The 23,497-nt window shown below is 47.6% G+C and overlaps 1 protein-coding gene across 2 annotated transcripts in view; it reads right to left on the bottom strand.

Moving 5' to 3' along the window:
- Positions 1–13,657, bottom strand: part of LOC138282639 (carbonic anhydrase 2-like) — a 116,641-nt gene extending 102,984 nt beyond the window's left edge. Inside the window, exons 1-3 of one of the 2 annotated variants that reach the window (XM_069220433.1) lie at positions 13,562–13,657; positions 11,502–11,704; positions 10,141–10,338 (exon numbers count right to left, since the gene is read on the bottom strand). In XM_069220433.1, the coding sequence (XP_069076534.1) occupies positions 10,141–10,338; positions 11,502–11,535 (232 nt within the window). In that variant the 5' untranslated portion in view covers positions 11,536–11,704; positions 13,562–13,657. Of the gene's footprint in view, positions 1–10,140; positions 10,339–11,501; positions 11,705–13,048; positions 13,264–13,561 lie in introns of those variants that run through there. The other variant, XM_069220432.1, reaches the window with a different exon arrangement.
- Positions 13,658–23,497: the final 9,840 nt, after the last annotated feature.

Raw genomic sequence — 23,497 nt, 5'->3', positions numbered from 1 at the left:
ACTCCGAGCATCTTCATTTCACTTCTGCAGGTTATGTTTCTCCTGGGCTTTCCCCTTTTGTCACTCTTTTCCAGTATTTCTCTATACCCTTCATTCACCCTTTTCTGCCTTTCTCTCGCTTGCTTTTGGTGAAACTTTGATGATAAAAAATAAGTCCCAGCGGCAAATAGAGTGCCATTGGGCCCCGCTTGCAACCACTGGCTCAAATAAAGCACTCTCGACAGAGTGTCCTCAGGAAACCGAAGACCTGAAAAAGAGTGTTGTTGAGTGCCGGTTCTTGAGAAATTACCATAATCTCTGGAAGCTGATTTCTATAAATCACCATTTTTGTAATTCTCAGACCATCCTCCAGCTGGTTTTTTCAGGAGCATTATAGATCATTGTCTCAATTCCCAGCTGAGATCAAGCTCTGTGACTCTACCGATGATAAATTATGTCTGCGAAAATCTCTATTTTGAGAGCAATATCTAGCAATGAAATAATTGACAAATATTGCTGAACTTTGAGGTGGGTCATAGCAAGTGTCATAGTGAAGCTGAAAAAACTGATACACTTAGGTACTGCTAGACATGAGCCAAGCTCTAACTGTACAGCTGCGATGTGTACTTATCTTAGGAACTGTAGTGTACACCTCCACAATTATTCTTCAATTTGCTCTGATTTATCAAATGGATATCAGTGAACTAAGGCTCCAAATCTCAATTCCCCTATTACCACTGTAATGAAGACTGCACAGGCAGAGCCACTGGTTTGACACCAAAGCAAGTGTTGACCTTCATTAGACCATTCATATCTACAGCTTGATTTGATGCAATAGCCGGATCATACCTAAAATGTGTATTTATTTTACCTTCTCTATAGGATAACCATCTATGGTACAGCTGCCTTCTTCCAAGGAGGAGACCATTGTTTTGCTCCTCTCTCAATGCCTAGGCATACCTTGTATAACAAAGAAAGTATTAGCTTTCTCTCTGAGGTCCTGGTCCAATGTGCTCCATGAGGACAGGGCAAGTCTGGCCGCAGGGAAAAACACCAATAAACTGAAGGTTAAAAAGTTAAAGACTTAAAGGTAGATGGATGGAGGATACATCATTGATCCGGCCTGGTAAATAGCCCTCCGAGAGCACAGTTATCTCATAGAGGTGTGTTATCTGCCTCACCAAACCCGCCTAGAGGCCGTCAGACTCATGCATGCTGCACTCACTCAGTACCCTCGTGGGCTGGTATGATCACATTTTCCATGGCTACTTTTAGCTCCCAGTCCGCCACCGCAAAGGACACGTCACCAGCATGCATGGGCATAGGGCTGTGCTCATGTCGGAAGGGCTGCAGAATAGTAACACCCCACATGTGGAGATTCTGCGATATTGAACTGCAATCAATGGTGATAACCTCCTTTCACAGTGATTGAGGCTTGTGCTACCTGCAATCTAACGAGCTGCAGAGAGGACATTAGACACAGGGCACTTTGCACACCTGCCCTCTTCCTGCAAGGCTTCATTTGTTGCACTTTGACTCTACAAAGACTGTAAGCATGCTCATAACAATGGCGATTGTATTTTACTGTTCTATATAACTTGTTATGGCTCACACTTTCAGCACTGCCTAGTTAAAAATCACATTGTGTGACTCTAATGGTGTTTGCTTAGTTGTCTGTACTTAGCACATATTCTTCTCACTCGTGTACCGGCTGCCAGTGGCCATCCCCTCTCACCCCACACTCCTGTTCCTTACTTCCTTCTCTTGAGAGTTTACCACACCTTAGTGCACGCGGCCCTTGTGGTGTTTTGTTTATTATCGTATTGGCACGTACTGTAGTTGGTTTCCACTGGCCTTTTGATTTTCCAGGGTACAAGGGTGTCCTAAAATGTGTCCAATACAAAGTAAAATCTGAAAACGGTGCTTTAACATCAAGGAAAGGGAGAAGTGGAACGGTCGTGTCGGGCTGTCAAAGTTCACAGTGTGAGTAAATGCCGATCGCACTATGTTTATTATTTTACGATTGATATAATCCCTTTATTGTACACGACACTCACCAATAAAGTGGACGCATGCTTTATTGACGTGTAATATGTGTTTATGGATTTCTGTGTTCTCTATTGTCTGCATGTACACCGTAAACATTCCACACAATGTGTACATAGATACAATGTATGTGAGTGGGTAATGTAGGTTTCAAGCGCTCTCTGTCTGCATGCTTGTGGCTGGGATCCCAGCTACTCGCCAGTTTGACTTGAGCACATTAGCTCCAACATACGTGAAGTAAACGTGTGCATCTGTCTCTGACAAATAGAAAGGATAAACTATGTAGGAATCCATTCAAATCTGATGATAGAATAGATGTATCAGGAAACAGATTAAAAAGGTCAAATCAGTGAAGCTCAATTTTGAATTAACATTGAGGGTTTTGGCGAAAAATAAACGATCCTGCTTTCCTGGCACATTTATGGAAAAAAGGCCAACATGAAGAGATAAACAGATATAGCCCTAGGGGAGTATTTGAAACAATGTCAGTGAGCGTGGACAGAGTGTATGTCTACTAGACACTGTCCTATTACAACCTTTCATGCTCCATTGTACTGGTCAGTGATGGGCATGAGTGCGTCTTCTTCAGCTTTGCATCTATTTTGTGTCTCGCATGGGGGCAATGGGGAAATCGGACACAGGAAAGGCCACAAAAGGACAAAAATGAAAAATAAACAGGAAGAACGCAGACCTTAAGTTGGGTGTCACTTATGGAAATAATGTGAGGCTAGGAGACTGAACTAGAAAGCAACTGATACAGTCTGTCTCTGAAAAGTGAAAGTTTCTACCATTACGGACAATTTTCAGCTCAAGCAGATAAAGGGGAACAGAGGAAAAGTGGGCAAGGGTCTGGGATAGCATAGTCACTGATGCCAGGGACACATAAGTTTAATTGGATCAAGGGCAAGTGCGGTCAAACCGAGTCGAAGAGTCGAAGAGGTCAACTGAATCCAAAGGGGCCCGAGAGACAGGCTTCAACATCTCCAGATCAAGACTAATGGAAGGGAGACAAGTAAATGCATGTAGGCTAATTTATTTGGGCATCTCTTATCAGGAAAAGCTAAGAAGGGCCTAAGAAGAAGTATCATTTCTTCAAGACAAGGAGGGCTTCAGGCGAAGCAGAGCCAGGCTAGGCTCGTAGACATGTTGAGCACAAGAAGCAGCTCACAGAGGGGCCTGTGGGAGCAGAGAAGCTTGACAGAAATACAACCAGATCAGTGTGCCAACCACAAATCTCTGTTCATGATCGTTCTGTTTACACATAATCACCAACACTTGACCTCTCTCACCAATGCCCTTGTCCTTTCATTATGCATCCTTTTTCTAGTATTCCGTTGATTCCGCTCAGTGAAACAAGACAGGCTGTGAGATGATCGATGCAAGAAAGATGGCTCTTTTTTAAATAAATATGCAGAGTGAACAGGGAAAGGATGATGTTGACAATAGGTGGAGCTGCACCTCAGGGGAGTAGACATATGTAGGCCTTTGGGCATGTACAGACAGCGCAGCCTGCCAGAAAGCCTTCACTTGTATTCACACTGTCCACTTTAGTCCATCAATCCAAACCAACTCCCACTTTCCAAGTAAAGATGCCCAGTTGAAGGCTGCCAAGCCATCACGTGCTCCCCGTCAATGTACAATGGAACTTCCCCAGAAATTTGTTCTGAGAAGAGTCAGAGCAGCCAGTGACACCCTCTCACGGGCACTAAGACTGTGCTTTTGGCACTCTTGGCTGATTCACAGGGATTTCAATAAAAATGCTCAACAGCTCTTTAAACACGAAAGAGAACAAAGCTTCCTCTTAAAAAATGAGGTGCCCAAAAAAAAATCACCATAATCGGAGGCAATACCAAGATGATCTACTATACTATAACACATCAAAAATGTGAATAGGAGTCCTTGTGGGGCTCACCAATGCCACAGGGGTACTAAAAAAAGTGTGGTTTACAATTTCAGTAACCCAGCATAGGAACCACACCACACAATAATATACCTCACCATACACACAAGCAACAGCACACTGCAGACCACACCCTTCACCAAAAAAATAATGCATCCTACAATATGACAACACAGTAAGCTCATTAATTACATTCTTTTCAACAACCCTCATCAACCAAATGATGAAGCAGACATTCGAGCACATCAAACACAACCACTCACACACACATATGGAGGTGTTAGACTATCCTCACTCGTCCACGTGATCCAGAAAAGTCAAGTTCAAAGGATGTTGGCATAGACCAACCCTCAAAGCCTTGGAAGCACCTCCAACTGAACTTCCTAACACACATTCTAGGAAATCTCACACACTGAGGCTAAATGCAGCACACCTAGATAGTGACACACTAAGATGATGCTCTTCCTTCTAGCCTGCAGATGGCTTGACATGTAAACCATTTTGAGATTACCTCTCAACTCGGGCCACTAACAGCAGAAGACAGCTTCAGTAGTTATTTCAACAACACCAAGAGGACGACTTATTGTTAAAAGCCATGTTGTACAAAAAGTACGTTACATAACATAGCTAATACCAGCAAGATGGCTCAACAAGTGAAGCAATCACTGCTGACATCTGGTGTAATCTGTAATTCACGAGCCTGAATTCTGGTGTGGGCCAACTCAGGGTGTCCTCCATCTGGGGATGCTATGTTGTGTATCATTTATTGTGATATTAGTGATGCCTGATATTAATTATCCCTTTTTATAGTTTTTAGAATTGCCAAACACTACTGTGTGCAATTATTAACTAAATGCCTGGAAATAACATGATAGCATGATGCAACTAAAGGATGTGGTAACAAAAAAAAAAATCATTACGTAGAAAGCAATAATGAAAAAAGAAACAGTAAACGATCAAAGACCCTTAATAAGTCAAGTACATCTGAAGTAAAAAGTAAGTGCGGGAAAATTCAGGTTTAGTGTAACTCAGTTGCTCGAAATACGTGTGATGTACCTAACAGGCCTGATGCGATAAGTGGGAAGTGGTCTTCCAACAGATACGTTTTCAGTGGCCACACCACAGGCAACATACCCAAATAAGCAATGTCAAATCAGAGTCGAGCAAAACCTGAACCTCCTGCCCCCACTCACCCATGCAATGTCACCTGACGAGACCCAAGGAATATGCATTCAAGGTCATTTCAAATGTTCTCAAACTGGACGCTCCTGGTTTGACAGCGTGCGTAGAATGGCACAGGGTACAACTCCCTAAACACTCCAGTCCTGAGCAGGCTCTTATCCACAACACCGGAGGGCTGACAAAGATGTACTACTCCATGATGGCCTCTGTGTGCCGCCCCACTGAAAGCTGCTGCATCTACATGGATTTCTGCAGTACGGACTCTAACCTCTAAACTACCTTAAAATGTATGGTTTTGGTAAAAAAAAAAAATAGGTAAGAAAGAACTGCCCTACTGTTGCCTTTTTCCTCGTTGTCAATTTCCTTGGTGGCTGAGTTTGTACAAAATATTACATTATTACATAGGCTGGCTGATATTCACTCAGATTCTTCTGGTGCCACTCTTTTTGACTCTAGTCCTTCTTACCACCACCCTCCGACCCCTCCAGCCCCCAACCACGACTCCAATACCTCTCTTCCGCCAATACCAATTGTGCTGAAAATGTCTAGTCCTTTTGCCACATTTTGCAGAGGGGAGGCTAATCAATGCTGGACTGGCCTATAGGGTAATCAGACAGTGGCTGATGGCCTTTTTTGACAGATCAATGTATGGCCCAGTTTTGTAGCAGTTTGTGGCCCTTTCTCATAGCCAGGTGGGTCGCTTTTAACAGTTGATTTCCTTGAAATTACTGGATATATTGCCTGCAGCAAACCCAAACACATGCAGTCTCCCATTCCCTGCAAAATACCTATTCCGCTTGTCTTTGCAACTTAAGAACTGCACTGATTTGAAAATGTGACCTTTTTGTTTCAGCTATCCAGTTTGCTAATAGGGGCGTTTTTATTTTGATGCCCGGGCCTATTTTTAATCCCTGTCTGACCCTGGAGGCCATTTTGCATCAGTTCATTGTTCATTGTACCTAGATGGTTCAGAATCCGACATTGCTACAGTAATGGTAACGCCACTGGGAACAAAAGTGCTGCCCGTCACTCTTTGAGTACACCCACCATCAGCCCGGCCAACCATGCATGGAAAATTCACAAATGAGTGTCTTTTCGCCGCTACAGGCAGCATTCTCCACTACCGTGTCTATTTTGTATTTTTTGTTTTCCATACAGATTGGAATGTTTGTTATGTATGCATGAACCTTGCTCACAAAGCATAACCCACATTTTAAGAACTTGTAAAACTGGGGGCATTTTATCTATATAGTGACGGCATACATAACATAGATGGTTTATTTTCTGCACACATGTTGGAAGGACAGCTTGACTCCTTCAACCCAGCGCGTCCTTGGTTCTATGGTTCCAAAGACAGGGGATTAGTGGATATACCCCCAGGATGCCTATAACTTTACATTTAATGAATGAGGCGAAGCCATTGTTCGATATGCAGAGACAAGCAATGCTGACCGAGGGCACTTCCAGTCAGGTAAAGGGGTGTGTTATATAAAGTGTCCTCTAAACTTCTTCTCTATGATCAGATACAAAAAACAAATTACATTTGCGACAGGTCCTTTGCTAATCAGACGCTAAAATGAGGATTATCACATGCAAAGAGCATTTCCTCCCATTTTGCTTACATTATCACAAATATTTCACAAGTCTGGGCTCACCACTGCTATTGGCAATAAGCACTGACAAAGCCAACAAGTCACGTCCTTTCGACCTCTTAGCTTTGCCCATGAAGTGTGCTAATGCTGTGCAGCATTAGTCAAAAAGAAAAATTTAAAACGAGCAGGATGACTTTCCATACTAATGAGCAACAGAAGAGCGGATGGGGGTAGAGAGTGGGGGAAAGTGAACTGGGCTAACGGGGGTAGGCAGAGTAGCAGTGAAGAAGGAAATTTAAACGCTGAGGTGGGGAAGCAATGGGCTAGCTGGGAGGAGGGAGCAACATGGAGTACGGGGAGAACATTTTGGGAGGAAGCCGCGCACGAGGGAGACAGCAAAAAAATACATGCCCTCCCATGGCGTGCTGAGAGAAAAATAAAAAAGTAATTGTGCGATCAGTGGAAGGACAGAGGCCATCTATATAACAGGGTGGCTAAGAAGCAGTGCTCAAGGAGAGGGATAGACATAAGAAGGAGAAGAAAATCCTTTTAATAAGAAGCAAGCAAATAAGAGTGGGTAAGCAATAGGTGGGCCCACAGCGCACTGTAATTTTTGGTATGGTCCCCAAGAGGTCTTTTAACAATAGGCAGCTAAAAAATGTCGGTAGGCAAGACTTAAAACTGAGCATGTGAGGTTAGCACTTAGTTGTAAAACGGCCCTAGTTCAACACGGTCAAAATCAATAGGTCTTGCCTTTATAATGTGAATGCTAAGCTATTTGCCTTACAAATGCTTGTTTGCAAAGCATTGTTTAAAAGAAGCCAACGAAAAAAACATTTCATAATACTACAGTAAATGTAAACACATATCGTAAAGTATTTTAAAAATGTGCATTGAATTCAATATTTATAAACAATATGCTTTATTTTAAATACTTTCATTCAAGAAATTCCAACCATAATTCTTAGTGTGTGGGGGGGCGAGGCGGGTGCACACGTGTGTGAAAAGGGGCATGCCTTACGAGTGTTTGCGCGGACACGTATGAGTGTATACGTCTGTCTGACTGTGTGTGTTTCTCTGGGGGACAGCAAATAAATATGTATGTGAGATGCCCATTCATGAGAGTGTGTGAGTGTGTGTGTGTGTGTGCTCGCGCGCGTGATGCACATCACTTATGAGTGTGTGCCAGTGTGTCTGGGTGTGTGAAGGTCTTAAGCCTATGTATGTGTGAGAGAGAGAGGAGTGATCACAGTCATCACTTATGACTGTGCATCGGTGTGGTGAGTGCCATTTGTGAATGTGTCTGAGGTAGTATTCAATTTGTGTACGTTGCTTGCGCCTGTGTGCAATAAGACATCGTATAGCAAACGGAACACTATTAACTGAGGAAAGATAAATGCACATCTAACATCCTCTACGAGAAATTAATACGTTTTCTATCCTGAAGGAATGAATATTAATCGTTTCCAACGCACGGTTCCGGTGCGCAATAAGGCAAAGATTGGGTTAGCCGGTGCTGCCTGGCGCGCGCCCTCCTCCTCACCTAAATAATGTGCGCGCACAGTTCGGTGCAGCGTCTTTCCAGCAGCCACCCAGTGAAACCAATCCCCAGGCTGGGCACTGAATCGCGGAGTCACTTGACGATACTAAAGATGATGCAGCAGGTGTTGCGTGTCATTCATCAGTGAACACGTCTCAAGTGCCTCCCGCCCCTTCTTCACACGTACACTCGGAGACGTGCTCGCGAGGAAACCCGGGCTCGCCTCCTCCTCACAACACCGGCCCCGCCACGGCTGCTGCCGGGCACTCCTCATCGCTAGCACTTCCAAGCGCTGTAGCATCTTCACAAAGCGCTTTCGGGCTCTACATACACCAGGGACCAGCAGAGTCAAATCACAATCGAACGTTACACATGCTGCTTTCTATGTGCGTCACACCCACATAATATATGGTTACAAAACGCCACCTCTGTGTGACGAGTGAGCATTCCAAGGGGGGTGTCTGATAGGCGGCCAAGGGCATGCCGGACAGGTAGGTGACCGCTCGCGAAGGCACACCAGATTAGGAGTCCTGCATTGAACAATACACCACGTGCAAATATTGGCTTTGCACTGTTGCAACCGCGTTTCTGTATTTATGCGCATATGATCGCCGTGCACACATGCCCCTGCTGGGATTATGGCAAATGTGAAAATTACATTTGACATCTCTTGTTCCACGTTTTAACAAGTTGATCCTTAATCAAGATATGGCAGAAAAACAGCTTATTCTCTTTTACTTTTAAGAGAACTCCATACAATGTGCAATAAGTGAAAAAAACATTGTATACACATCTAACTCAATCAGAACGCAGAACTGGTGTTTAGCTTCACAAACCACAGAGAGGCAGGTGCACCTGTGCAAACGAAGGTGCACAATCATTTTTTTTTGCACAGGCGTGTATTATTCATGATAAAACACTACACACACAGAGATGAGTTAGGCATAACAGAGAAGGGTCTCTATAATAGGAACATTGTGTATGTAAGTTGTTCATGTGTAAAAACACGGTGCGCGTCTCAGCAACATCTTTCGCGCACTGCCATATCACGAAAAGTCGTTTCGTCACAGTGCGCACATGTGGTGAACTACTTGTATTGTCCCTATTCCACATTTAGTAATACACCCACCCATACGTACAGGTGCAAATGTATTTTGTGTATGTGCTAACACAATTTGCCCAAATGTGTAATAAATGTACGTGGCACACATTAAATAACCACAGGGCAAAAAAAAACACATTTTGCTCTCATGTCGGGAGCAAAAATAGTTGTGAAATTCACAAGCATCTTTTGCACATGCATGCACACCTTTCCATGATACGTTCCATACTGTAAGAAATGTAAATAGGGCTGGACATTCAATAAGGTTCACCAATGCATTTTATTTGTAGAAGGTATATGGGTGCAGAAAGATATCAACAAATGTATGCAATACATCCGTAGAATATAAAAACTTAGATCTGGGTAACCAGGTCTATATTTTCCATATACGTCAACACTTCAAATATTGTGCATGCATAAGTCATAAAGGCATATGTTAGTCAAAACGTACTCGCAGGCATAGCTGTAAAATGTGAATCGCGTGCAGAGGAGTAAACTGCGAACTGCGTAATTGTCAAATGCCTTTCTAAATGGATCCCTTGAGTCCTGTTCTTTCATTGTTTTCTTCCTGCTTCTGTCCAAACCCCTGGTGGCCTCTTTTTGCCCAAGGAAGATTTGATGAGTGCATGTGTTGTGAGTAGGTGCCTACATTCAGTACTAGTGTCTAATCCGATTTGTGCTAAAGGAGCTGTGCGATGATGTGACGCATTAACAGTGCCATCACCCCTCCTTGCCCTTCACACCAGTACATTGGCGGGAAAATGGCCTACATTGAACTAGTCAGCGCCAGTCAACTCACCAGACTTATCCTGCGAGTCCTCGAACTCCACGTTGAAGGAATGGCCGTTGTTGAGGATGGTCTGTGTGGTTGTCGGGTTGTAGTTGATGTGCAGAGGCTCCAGGGATTGGTCATACTTGGCCTCCTTGCTGCAGATATCGATAGGGGACTGGTGGTCTCCCTCGGCTATGGGGAAGTATTCGCGCCAGTGGCTGGGGCCTGCGGGAAGAAGAACATTGCCATCGGTGTACAGAAGTGTGGTGCGGACGGCGCTCTGGCACACAGCAATCGCTTTAAGCTGCTGGAACTTTCTCAGGCTCGCGATCCGGTCTCAGGGTCTGTGTGTTTCTTATGTGCACAGTGTGTGGGGGCATCGGGTGGCGCTACGGTGGTAGGAACGGAGTGTTCTGTCCTTTCGGACCTCCTCGTTCCTCTCAAGGTCACCTGAGAGGAAGCGTCAAGGAGATTCAAAGGCATTCCAAGATTACGGCATAGCGCAGCAAGGCGCACGCCTCGAGCTCGGCTGCCGTGCGCAGCAATGAAACAGAGCCCTGAAGGAGTGAACTTCGAAATGAGTGAAATATCTCCTGTTATTTAAGAGACCGTGATCTGCCAGTCATTGAGGCACAAGTGTCTGCTTCGCGCTTCTCGTACGTCTGAGGGGACTGCGAGACGAGCCAAAAGAAAGCAGTGAAAAGGATACCCCTGGGGGTGTTCTGCGGTTACCGGACTGTCAGCAGCCGGGGCTACTGGCCTGTTTATTCCAGTCCCGTTTAGTGTGTGGTTACCCTATGCGATGTAGGGGAATATCAAGAGGCACTAAACGTAGATTAAAATAATGCATGCAACACGTTTGCTCGTCTCTTTTCCGCAGCATGCATAACGAGACAAAAAGAACAGACAACAAATAAAAGCGCAAAAGTATGTCTGCATAGTACAGTGCGGCTGTTTACACATTAGTTGCTTGAACCATTAAATGACGATCGCTGCACCTGCGGTGCTTCTGTTGGGTCCCCGAGGCGCTGTCAGAATTATTTCTGCCCGCACGGAGAGCCATCCGTGGAACCTGTGCCAAAGGGGCAGGTAGTGTAGCTGCAGCACAGGAAGAGAGGCTGGCACGTGCGGCCACTGTCAATAGCACTGACACCTGTGCCAAGCAGCCAACCTGAATCAAGGGGAGCGGTTCTAGGCGTGGGATAGAGGGCACAGACATTTAATTACACCTTCCACCCCCTGCACCCCTCTTTGTCAGCTGTCACTCAAGAACAAGTGCTCCTTGTGAGCAGGGCACGGGTCAGGCAGGAGGTGTGTTAACCTCTTTTTCCCTCTGCACTAGATCACTAAAGTGTCCCAAACCCCTGCCTGTACCCCCGGGGACTCACCATTGTGCTGGTCATATCCCCACTGATGTGCCATCTCTGCTGTGTGGGCTAGTGCGTCCCCGCGCGCTCTGCAGTACCGTCCCGGGCCTCTAGGCTGTCAGAGTGTCTCCGCCTGGCCTTTCTGTGGTGGCTTTTATACACTCCCATCGGCTCCATTGCACTGCTCTCGTAGAAGCAGGTGGGCTTGGCTCCCGGAGCTCAGCCTGTTCGGGGCGGAGAGAAAACACATAATCCTCTTTTAGCAATGTGGGAGACCAGCCCCTCCTTCCAATGCCTTCCACCACATCCACGCCCCCCACCCTCCCACCTCCACGGCCGTCATTGAGCCTCTCAGCATCGCAGCCATCAGCAGCGACCATGGGAGCTCAGCACCGGCCAGCGGAGTCTTCAGTAGTACTGAGGAAGCCCATCACTGACCAGAGTATCGGAGCCACTTTAGGCCACCCCTGGCCGAGCCTTAGAGAAGCCCCGAGGGCCACTCAGGACCTCAGCTAGTGACTGCTTGTACGAAACCCCACGAGCCGCCTGCGCTGTCCCACACAGTACACACTATAGCCCTCCACTGCACATCTCGTCATGGTAGAGTTACTACCATGACGAACTGGGTCCCAAGCCTCCTAATCCCTCTCACAGAGAAGAAGCGGCCATGGCAGTCAGTTACAGAGCCCTGCTCAGCCACACGTCAGCACAGCCCGGAACCCCTAACTCCACTGAGACAGCCAAATCTCGTCATGGTAGAACTGCTACACCCTTGGTAGACCAGCTGCAGCCCCAACCCTCACAGTCTCTTCCCCAAAGAAGGGACGTCTATGGTTGTAAGTTATAGACCCTTGTCAGCCACCCACCGTTACAGCCTGCAACCCCCAACTCCTCGGAGACCCCTCAAGTCTTGCTGTAGTAGAACTGTACGCTTTAGGTGGACCTGCTGCGGCCCCAACCCTCCCAGGCCCTTCCCCAGAAAACAGCAGTCTGTGGTTCTAAGATACAGAGCCCCGTCAGCCACCCACCAATACAGCCTGGAACCCCCACCCGATCAGAGACACCAAACCTCCTCACGGTAGAACTACAGGGCAAGCTGGAAACCAAAATCTGCTCTGGCAGGATTTTTCAAGCCAGCCCCTCGCTGCTGGAGGTCATGAACGGGGTCATGTCAGGAGGGTTTCATGGCTGAATCATAGCAGCCCGCTGTTCTCAGAAAGCAGCCCCCTAGCCTGCAGCCCACCGGGTAAGTAGCATGGGGGAGTCTGTGGCAAAGAGGTGCCTGCGCCTCCCAGATACCCCACTGAGCCGCTCACCATCAGGGAGTTAGAAGCCCACAGAGCTTCCTGGCCCTACGCCTACAAGAGCTGTGGCAGGACCACTGCGACCACAAACCGAAACCACTAGCGCCCCCAACAAGAACCTTCAACGCCTCCAGAAGAGGGCATACCCTACCACCCACGACCGGCGCGCTCAGCGCTCTAGCTGACAGAACGACCTCTCTGCCCTTTCCTTAGTGCAAGTGTGTGATCCTTGGCGGATCTCCGCACCAGCCCTCGAAGCCTCACCTGAGGAGAGCCACGACTCCCTCCGAGCGCATGGCCCTACGCTCAGAGCCCAGGGCCCTGGGGCCTGCACCGGACTCCCCCTCCGCTCTCCAGTGACACTAGGGCACGAAGCAGCAGCAGTGGGAGATGACTGCTCGGGCTTCTCTAATAATATCGTCCCGTGCTAGCAAGTGCAGAGCCCTCCGAGCTACTCGAAACCGGAGTCTACACACAAACAGAACCGCCCGAGCCTCGGATGGAGCCGCCCTAGAGAAGGATTAGTGCCTTATCCACCCACGGCGGATCCCCGCCCGGAGAGAGTATTGCAGATCCCGGCAAGGTCCGCCCAGGGAGACAGCGCCTTGCCGGGGAACTGAAAGGGGAAATGACTGAGAGCAGAGACCGTCGTCGGCGCTCCAGCCCCTTCACATCTTCATCTTTCCGCATCCAGGCCCGCGCTCAGTGGGGAGAATGCGCCTTCCACACGCGCAGCTCAACGCATTCCTGTGCAACCTGCTCTAAGACGCACAGTACCTCAGCGATGCCTTTCCGCCTCCGAATCCACTCAATAATTTGTTTAATCCCATTCTGTTAAATTATTGACCTTGTGCTGTGGATGAGCAGCTATTTCTGCCTTTGCAGTTCAGTGCTCTCGTTTCAATTTACTGCTGGGTTAGAGTAGCCCATGTACGTTGGGCTGATGCTGCCCTCTTGTGTGAGAAACACGAAAACAGCAAATGAAGTTTTAACGAGCCTTGTTGCAAGGGCTGGAGATTAATTTCTTGTTCTAAGCATTTTGTATTTTCGTCCACGGAGCGGTCGAGTTTAAACAATGACAATTGTGTCATCCACCTATCCCTGCTGAGTCGTGTATTTAAAAACGGTGCAGTTGGTGTAGAACAGACCAGTAATTTCAGGAATTTCAGGTAAACCAAAGCTCTTGTCCTCTGGTTTAAGGCCTTTTTCCTCCAGTGCACCCTCACAGACAAACAAGGGTTAAGTCCGCTGTAATGCCTGCTACAATTCTAAAACTGCAGAACTTGAGCACTATGGAAACCAGACATGGGAAGGGTCACTGAAAACACACAATCGTGCGGACACGGGTTTTCTTGCCTCACAGCCCATCTACGGTATATGTTGCAGATCTCTTTAAAAATGTTTCTTGTTCAAATAGATCTAAAGTTAATCATAGAAATGCCCCACACTTCACAGTTCAGTGGCATAGTGTTGCAGAGGTTAACTGGTCCCCTTATGTCGCTGATTGCCATATTCCGGTAAAACACTGGCAACAGAGATTTGAACATTTTGCCCAGGTAGCATCAATGTCCCCAGTAGAGAAACTGAGGCGTAGCTTTTGTCTGCTGCAAAAATAATCCTGGCATAGCTCAGTCTACTGCAAACAGTGTGAGAATAATGGCTTCTTCTTTGCCATGAAGATGATTGGCCTCAACATTTGTACAAAGTCTTGTTACCCTACAGACGCTGTTCTCAAAATAGCGCTTATATTAAAGGAGTACTAGGAGTAAAGAAAAATATAAAACTTTTACAAATATTTTTTAGTACTGTTCTTGCATCTACGTTCAAGACACAAATTACACAAATGTGTTGAAAAATACTGTTGGCAAGAGCGATCCTTAATGGAAAGAGGTGTTTCAACACATAACTGGGATACAGAAAAAATAGTTGTTTACATTTAATGATATTATTTGTACACATGAGACTTTTTATCTCTTCATTGCAACATTGTATTTGTAAGTACAATAGAAGAAACAGTGTTAACAAAACGCATTCTGCTGCTTCCATCCAAAATAAAATAATTAAAAAGTATTTGCATTTTGCACAGTGTTGGGACCCCTTTCGAGTCAATACGTGCTAACATTACAAAACAGCAGGCTAATGCTGACACGCAAAGTGCAGACGCCATACAACGTGAGTGTTCATATTTCACAGTTAGTCAACCTTGCTGTGTCATGTGTTCACCGTTGCTGTATGTATGTAAGTGGGCCAATACTCATTGATTGTCTTGGGGCCCATTCACAAAAACTGGCAGCTAATACACTGCCTTGGAAGTCGTTGTGCCAAGAGCACGTTGAAAGTCTGTTGGAGACGCAAACGTATTCTTCTTATCGCGCAGGGCACTTTGCACAGTGACAGACTGGCGTCGATGCTGGGTTGAAACCGACGCTGAAGAGGCGGTGCCCGACCCGGCATCTCTCAGCCCCGGAAGCTTTGTGCCCGATAACCCCCGTGCTGGGCTGCGATCGTTCCCCCTAGGCCAGTGGTTCCCAAACTTTTTAGATCCCCGGCTCCTTTGACCTATTGGCCGTGTTGGCCACGGCTCCCCATTATGTTACTTTTTTTTGGCGGGTGGGGGAACGTAATCCCAGCCTGTACCTGTACCTACACTATTTACAGTTTGACTTCTTAATTCTCTCGTTCAGGTTCCTGAAAACCATTTATTTTAAACTATTTCTTTTCTTTTGACATAGGGATATTATTAATGGTACTCTGGCGCCCTCCGCTGGTCACAATAATTAATGCAGGGGGTTTTGTTTCCAAAACCACGGTGAAAAGCTACCGATTAAAAGCACCTCCGAGTGGTTTCCAGACTGTGTGCGGCGCCCCTGGCTAATTTTGACGGCGCACCAAGGAGCCGCGGCGCACAGTTTGGGAACCACTGCCCTAGGCCGACGGACCGGGCACCAGCAGGCCGGGGACTCTGCATGCTGTGGGTTTTGTATGTAAAACTCCTTTAATTTGTACTCTTTGAATTCTGCCGTGAAGAACAAACCAGGCTATACACCATGGACGCACCATAGACTAAGGTGAGAATACCGAGGGCTCGGCATGTTGTGTATAAACCACCCGAGAGCACAAGTAAAAATAAAGTGACCCCCCTGACGAAGTGATTTCCTCTACTGCAAATAAGACTCACAAGGGTCTTAAGGCGTCTAGGGTAATAATATATTGTTTTACAGATATGAATTCACCTAATCGAAAGCCTAATATGTTAACTTGTTCTTCTCGGGGATACAGCTCGTAGCCGTAGGAAAGTGGATGACTGTTGCGTAATGAAAGAAACTAACTGTGATAATTGATACACTCGGGTAGCACCTTTGAAGCCTATTATGCATTTGCCACAATTAGAAACAGAATAAACTGCAGTATTAGCAATGATGATGGCTAATCAAGCATATTAGCATCTTTGGTGAAGTTGTTGGCGAAACAACTAGAGACAGAAGGAGTATAGTACCCGATTAAGATGCAAGACTGATGGTAAGATTTCGATGAGGAAGAAATTGTCGTAGGATTCTTGCTATTCAAAAGAGACTGCAGGATTCGGGGTGGCAGCACCACCCTTGTGGGTGGCTCAGGCATTCCCACACCCATTGGCGGCGGCTGCCGATCCAACCCAACTGACTTGAGAGCAGCACCTCACCCAACCCAGGAAGGAAAGGTGACTGTGCAGCCTATCGCATGACACTCTAGTGACCTCTCAGGGAAGTCCCAGTGAACAGATCTCACCCCTTTCTCTCGTTAGCAAAATATCTCATGCACACACACACAGGCAATAAAGAGATGCAGGGTGGTATTCAATGTATTTATTGAAAAGATTTAAATCTGCGAAAAAATACATATTCTGGAAATATTAGGTTAATGAGGCATAACAAAATTAGACTTGTGATGTTAGTTAAAAAGTAGATGAACAATCCCAAAATATTGCAATAAACATGTATTTAGAATTCCTACTTAACGCCTTGCATCTACCTTCTAGCGAGAGCACAGCGGTAATAGCCCAGTCTGTCCATACTCAGTCCATGAGAGGAGCACCCACCCCTATCACCTTAGAATGAAGGTCTGCCCTTCATCTCCTTAGCTGGCATGCAGATACAAGGCTGAGGTCCTGCTGGAGAATGGCATGCAGCATAGATGAAAATCCTGGTGAGAAGAACCCCGTTCAACCCCCCTTGGGCCTACATGGTGCTTTATAGAAAAGCATGTTTTGTTCTGAGAAATAGGCCTGACCCGGGCATGTGCCTAAGTGTTAGACTGTGTGCATGCTGTTGTGGCAGCAATGCCAAACATTATCTTGTGTTGTTCTTGTACAGTTTCTTGTCAATCTTGGGTAAGGAACATGACGAGAAACGTGTATTACAATAATAAGGCTCTCGCAGAATAGCAGCTGATTAGGACAAATAATACTTCTCCACGAAAAGCAAGCTATACTAAAATGAATACATGAGAATAGAGCTTATTATCTAGGTAAAAGGGCACAGGCCACAGGCCTTAGCTAAGCTAAAATATATGCGTCCAAGCAAGGTACTAAAATGAAGCCACAACACTCTCCCCATTGCCGGAACAAGAGTGCCAGTCCAAAGACCTAACTAAAAAAATGATCTAAACTAAAAATACTAAAAGCATTTTAAAATATACATAAAAGAGATAAAATGTTGAAGTTGACAAGCCAGGCAAGCCAACAGACAAATCAATGTTAAAAAAACAATTTGGAAACACCTTGGGGATTTTTTTAAAAATGCCAGTGGTTGAATGTCAACAATAATTGTGATCTTGCAGAAGCCAAGAAAAACTCCACTTCAGCAGGCAATAAGTTGACTAGCACATTGATTGAAGGATCCACAGAGGAATAGTATGCAGTAACCTCAGCCCCATATGAGGTGGAGGAGGCAACATCCCTCATTGAACCTGATGTTGATGGAGCCAGCAAATCCACAAGTGGCGGCTCAAAATATGCTTCGCGTATCAGCCGCAGTCCCAATGGGCATGTCCATGAATGAACCCTCATTGAGAACTTTACCAGCTCTGTGTACTACAAGACACATTTTCAGTGCACTCTCTAAGAAGCACCATAAGCAATGGAAAATGGGTTGCACACAAGTCAGAACAGGTCGGGATGTCAGTGACCAATTCAGCTCCAGTTCTTCCAGCAAGGAAGCTCTGGAGTACTGCATCATGCAATTACGACACAGCTAGGCCGGTGGTAGCTCCTCGCTTTGCTGAGATAGGACAGTCACATCATATCAAAAATAGCAGCAGCAGAATACAGCCAATCAATGCCAAAAGTATTGGGAATCCACCAAAGACACTCGAAAAGAGTGAATGGATGGCTGAAGAAATTACTCCAAATACGACCTGGAATGTGCTGACAAATCCAGACCCAACAGCCTTAAAAAGTGTACAATCACCACAGTATTAGATATGTTAACAATCCTGCTCACCAATTCTCCAAAGTGTTTGGGGAAATTGGTATTTAATAGCGACTTTATCTCCTCTGATGACCTTGCTAGATGCAGGCCATAGGTCTCTCTGGCTGATGTCAGCGCTACATATTTTTGCAACAATAACACCTTTAGCCTGCTCAGCTTGTCAAAATGTACATTAGATGTAGCAAAGTGCAGCCACAATTCTGCTATTTTTATCTCTCATTGGGGGGGAAGTAACACACGGCCGCAACAAGTTACAATGTGGGAAACTGAAATTACATAGGCAATTCCAGGTTTCATTCCACAGGTGCTTTGATCACTCGGCATAACAACTTTCATTAGAAAGTATCTGAAACGCTGGGTGAATCAAAGAGATGGGAGTACCCTTCAGATAGCAGGCCAAATTAGATACAGTTGCATTGCAAGTGCCATGTAAGGGCACCTGTCTACAAATCATAGAATGACTAACAGTAGTTTCACATTCGCTTCAGCCAAGAAAGACCTCCATTTCGCCGTTCAGACATATTTCGCCATTCAGACATTTGTGATCGAAAGGCAACTCCCACACCTCATGGACATAACTGTCCATTAGGTCATTGTATATGGCATATAGAAAACGTTTTGAGCATGGCTTTCTAGGACCTAACAACAAATCTTGTAAGTCAACTTTCTCTGAAAGGAGACCAAGGTGTTATTTGACAGCTGCTCATGTAGAAGAAAGTACCCACTGTTGGCAAAGCTTACCCGCACTGGGGGGGGAGGGAGAGGTGTGGCCTGGCCTGCTGGCAAGATGGCCGTCACAGAGTGAGGCTCTGCCGGGCTTAGGGCCTTTCATCGTTTATTTATCCAGATGGGCGACTGAACGGGTGCTGGACTGGCCGCGAGGTTTTCCCTGGCTGGAGAGAGAGGGGCCTGGCCGCGTGGAGCGGCCTGTGGAGGCGCAAGCACTTCCTCTCCTGGGGCGCTCCCTGCTGTTCGGCCTCTTCAGGTGGTGCTGCTGCTGCCGGGAGGCGGGAGTGATTGTCCGGGGCATTTTAGCCCCTGCTGCCAAGGCCTTCGGCGGTTGGGTCAGACGGCGGCCTGGACCGGGTCCCCCGGTGTGGGGGGTGCACAGCGCCATGTGTGTGGGCCGGCACTGCCGCCGGGGCCTGGCTGGCTGGCTGGCTGGCTGGAGAGCTGATGCCGGTCTCCTGGTGCGCTGGGCACCTTCAGTTTGGATTCGGGCCTGGACCCTCTGATTGCCCCCAGACACTGGTGAAGGTGCGGGGACCCATCTGCTGGCTGCTTGTTGGGGGCTGAGTGCTGGGGGCCGACCTGGGGTGGCCTGCGCGGGCTGATTGCCGAGTGGTGTGCTCGGTTTAGCTGGCGCCCGGCCTTGGCTGCCTGAGGGACGTCGCCGGCTAGATCAGGCCGGAGAAGGTAGCCTGCTTGCTGGTGGGGTGAGACCCTGTCTGGCCTCACCTCAGTTAACGCCGGTGCACCTGTGGAGAGTGGACTGGCGCTGTCGGGCTTGGTCCTGAGCTGGGGCACCTGGGTTTCGGGCTACACCTGCAGGTGTTCTGGTGCTGGACATCGGAGTTGGCCCCTGCAGTGACTGCTTGTAGTGGCTGGAGATTTCTGCGTTGGCCTGCAGGGTGTGGCTGAGTGACTAGATGGAGGCCCATATCGGCCTGCTGGAACTGTGCTGTGAGGACCCCCGGAGTTTGGGGGGAGGCTCTTTGGAGTGAAGATCCCCAGGGCTGGCTGCTTCATACTTTTTCCTGCTTTTGATTGCACTGGTTGGAGACAATGGTCGTGAATCATGGGCAAGGCGGAACAGAGACAGGCCAAGCTTAGCTTTGATGGTGCAACGAAGAGAGGTGGATCTACTGCCTCTCTATCTGGCTGTGACAGAGCAGAGGAGGGGAGTATGGATGCTTCGGTGAAGGCCATGTTTCTGAAACTCAAGAGCAGCCTGGCCGGCATTGATGCAAAGCTGGATCATGTGGCCGAGCAGTTGGATCGAATCAGGGCCCGGGTGGATGATCATGACTCCAGATTTGAGTTATTGGAGTCGCGGGCATCCGAGCTGGAGGATCTCCGCCGCGGTGATAGAGAACAATTTCTACAAATGGAGCGAGTTCTGGAGATGATCCGGAATAAGAATGAGGACTTGGAAGCGCGATCGTGCCAAAACAATATTTGCATAATTGGGTTGCCGGAGACTACGGACATGGGTCGTATGGAGCAATTTGTGGAGGGCATGCTGTCTGATCTGACTGCTGGTGAGCTCTCACGACTACTGGTGGTTGAGAGGGCCCATAGATTCTTGGGTCCTCGGCCCCCGTCTGGCACTCCACCGCGTCCCATAATTGCCCGCCTGCTGAACTATCATGACAGGGACACTATCCTTCGGTTGGCCCGGGAGCGGAGACCGGTGATGTACAAAAACTCTGAACTGAACTTTTTCCCGGACTATACTCCTGGTGTGCAGGCGGTACAGCGTGCTTTTTTGGCGATCACGCATGTTAAGTCAGGTGGGAGTAAGATTCGCTTTGCTGTAATCCGCTAAGCTGAGGGTGCGACATGAGGGGAAGTTGCTGTTTTTTACTGACCCAAAGCTAGCAGCCAGATTCGCTAAAAGGGTACCTAAGCGGTTGGAAGTTGTGGGCCCGGAAGGTTCCGGATCTGAGCAGGCCGCCTTGAGTGATAATGACTAATTGGCGAGATACTGGGACTAGAGCGTCTTACTGGGGTTGCTGGGGGTTTAAATGTTCTACTTCTATGCCTGGGGTCACTCTGCTGTATAGATTTGTTGTTGAGCCCTCTTGCCCTTCTCCCCCACTCCTGATTGGATGGTGGGATGCAAGGCCTGACCTACGCCCTCTGGATGAGTCCTGATTACCGTTCTCTTGTTATGAAGGGGTGGTTTGTTGTTTTGGGGGTTTGGGACTCTGCTGTGGCCCAATTGGGTGGTCTGCGTGGGAGGGGGTTGGGATTGTCACAGTTCTTCTTGTCTTTTCTATATTCATCTATACCTCTCTCACTGTCTGTTTGTTTGTTTCTGCCTGGCAGGATGGGGCACTGTGGAGGTGCCTGGTGCTTGCGAGGAGACTGAGATGGGAACGAGAAGCATGACAATTGTGCATTGTTTGACTTGGAATGTGCATGGGCTGAATGATAGGCGGAAGGCACGTCTTATGTCTGCGTATGTTAAACGCCATGAAATTGATATTTGTATGTTGCAGGACACTCATTTGGTAATTTCTACGCTGGGTAGGCTGAAGCCCGGCTGGGTCGTGAATATTACTGCTTGGTATTTTTGCGTTATGCCCACGGTGTGGTGATTTTGCTCTGTAAAGGGTTGCAGTGGCGCTCTCAGAAGATTGTTGCTGATCCAAATGGCAGATATGTTATACTGAGTGGTACGCTGTTGGACAGAGCTTGTCGGCTTGTTTCCGTCTATGGTCCTAACACTGATGACCCTGAGTTTTTTTGGGAGTTGTGGCGCCTGGTGGAGTAGTTGGGAGTTGGCGCAGTGATCTGGGATGGTGACTTTAACGTGATTCTGGATCCGAGAATGGATCGCGGAAGTGTGGCCAGGGTGCAGCACATTACAGCGGCACGGGCTCTGGCATCGGTGATGAAGGAGGGAGCTCTGGTGGATTTGTGGAGGGTGAATCACGGTGCTGCTAGAGAGGGTACGTGTGTTAACTATGCCCATAGCAGCTGGTCCCACATTGATCGCTGGTTGGGTACAAGAGATGTGGAGCTATGGATGCGATCCATGGACCATCTGCCTTGCACTTTGTTGGATCATTCTCTGGTTCAGTTGGTGCTGGAGGTGCCCTGTGGGCTGGAACGCATGTTCTTGTGGCGGCTCCCGCACGGGGCCCTCCGAGATGCGGCATTCCGTGTGAGGTCCACGAGGCCATAGTGCAGTTCTTTGCTGAAAATTATGGCTCTGTGAGTTCGGCCGGCACTTTGTGGGAGGCATTTAAGGTGGTTATACGTGGTGTGTGCCTCTCGAAGCAGCATGGGGTGTTCAAGGCACTTCGCCAGGAGCTGGCAGGTCTCGGGGGGAGGATTGCGCAGCTGGAGCAGCGTTTAATGGTGGACTGGTCGGGCGAGGTGCTGGCTGAGTTGTGGAGTGCTATACCCTGTATGAGGAGGCCTCTCTTCGAGAGGTTTGTTTTTTGGGGAGGACTGCTCGGGTGTGTCGCTATGGCGAGGGGGAGAGGGTCAGACGCACGCTTGCAGGCATGCTGTGTAAGCCATGGCCTAGCAACTATGTCACTGAGATTGATGGCGCTGGAGGTGAACGTGTGGCTGGGACGAGTGGAGTTATGCAGATCTTTACTCCATTTTTATACAAATTTAAATGCGGAACCGACTGGACTGGACGCTGCTGCGGCACAGGATTACTTCCCTGAGATTGTGTTGTTGTGGTTTGATGAAGCCCACCGCTCGTATTTCGATGCCCCATTCTCTTTGGAGGAGGTTGCTGTGGCGATTCGCAGCCTGCCTAGCGATAAGTCTCCTGAAATAGATGGCTTGACTCCTGCATTCTATAAGGAGTACTCGGATATTCTTGCTCCTCATCTTCTGGAGGTATATGCAGAGTCCTTGGAGGCTGGGGTTCTTCTTGCCTCACTGCGTAAGGCCCTGATTGTTACGATCCTCAAGGGTAAGGATCCGTGTTGTTGTGATTCGTATCGTCCGCTTTCTATAATTAACAGTGACAGTAGAATTTTGGCTAAAATGATTGCGGTGCGGTTGCAGCCATTGCTTCCTAAGCTGGTACTGCCGGATCAGTCTGGAATTGTGCCGGGAAGATCCAAATCCCACAATTTGCAAACTTTTTTTGCTGTTGCTGGCTCGATGGAGACTGATGAGTATGCGGCGGCGGTGTTTTTAGTTGCTACCAAGGCTTTCGATTCTCTGGCATGGGAGTACATGTTTGCGTTACTCGCTCGAGTGGGACTGAGTGCTCTATTTGTGAAACTGATCAGATTGCTGTATACGTCCCCCACTGCTAGACTATGTTTGAACAAGAGTGTTTCGGCCGCTTTTCCGGTCGCCCATGGGACTCGTCAGGGATGCCCTCTCTCCCCGTTACTTTTTGCTGTAGCGATGGAGCCTCTTGCAAAGTGGTTGAGACAGTATCATAATGATAGGGGTCTGCCGTTTAGGCAACGGCCTATTCTGATATCTATGTATGCTGATGATATTGTACTGCACGTACGTGATCTGCGTAGGAATCTAGATG

The sequence above is a fragment of the Pleurodeles waltl genome, chromosome 2_2 (genome assembly GCF_031143425.1).
Source record: "Pleurodeles waltl isolate 20211129_DDA chromosome 2_2, aPleWal1.hap1.20221129, whole genome shotgun sequence".
NCBI classification, from domain to species: domain Eukaryota; kingdom Metazoa; phylum Chordata; class Amphibia; order Caudata; family Salamandridae; genus Pleurodeles; species Pleurodeles waltl.
The sequence above is the reverse complement of the archived record's forward strand: the minus strand, read 5'-3'. Positions and strand labels throughout refer to the sequence as shown.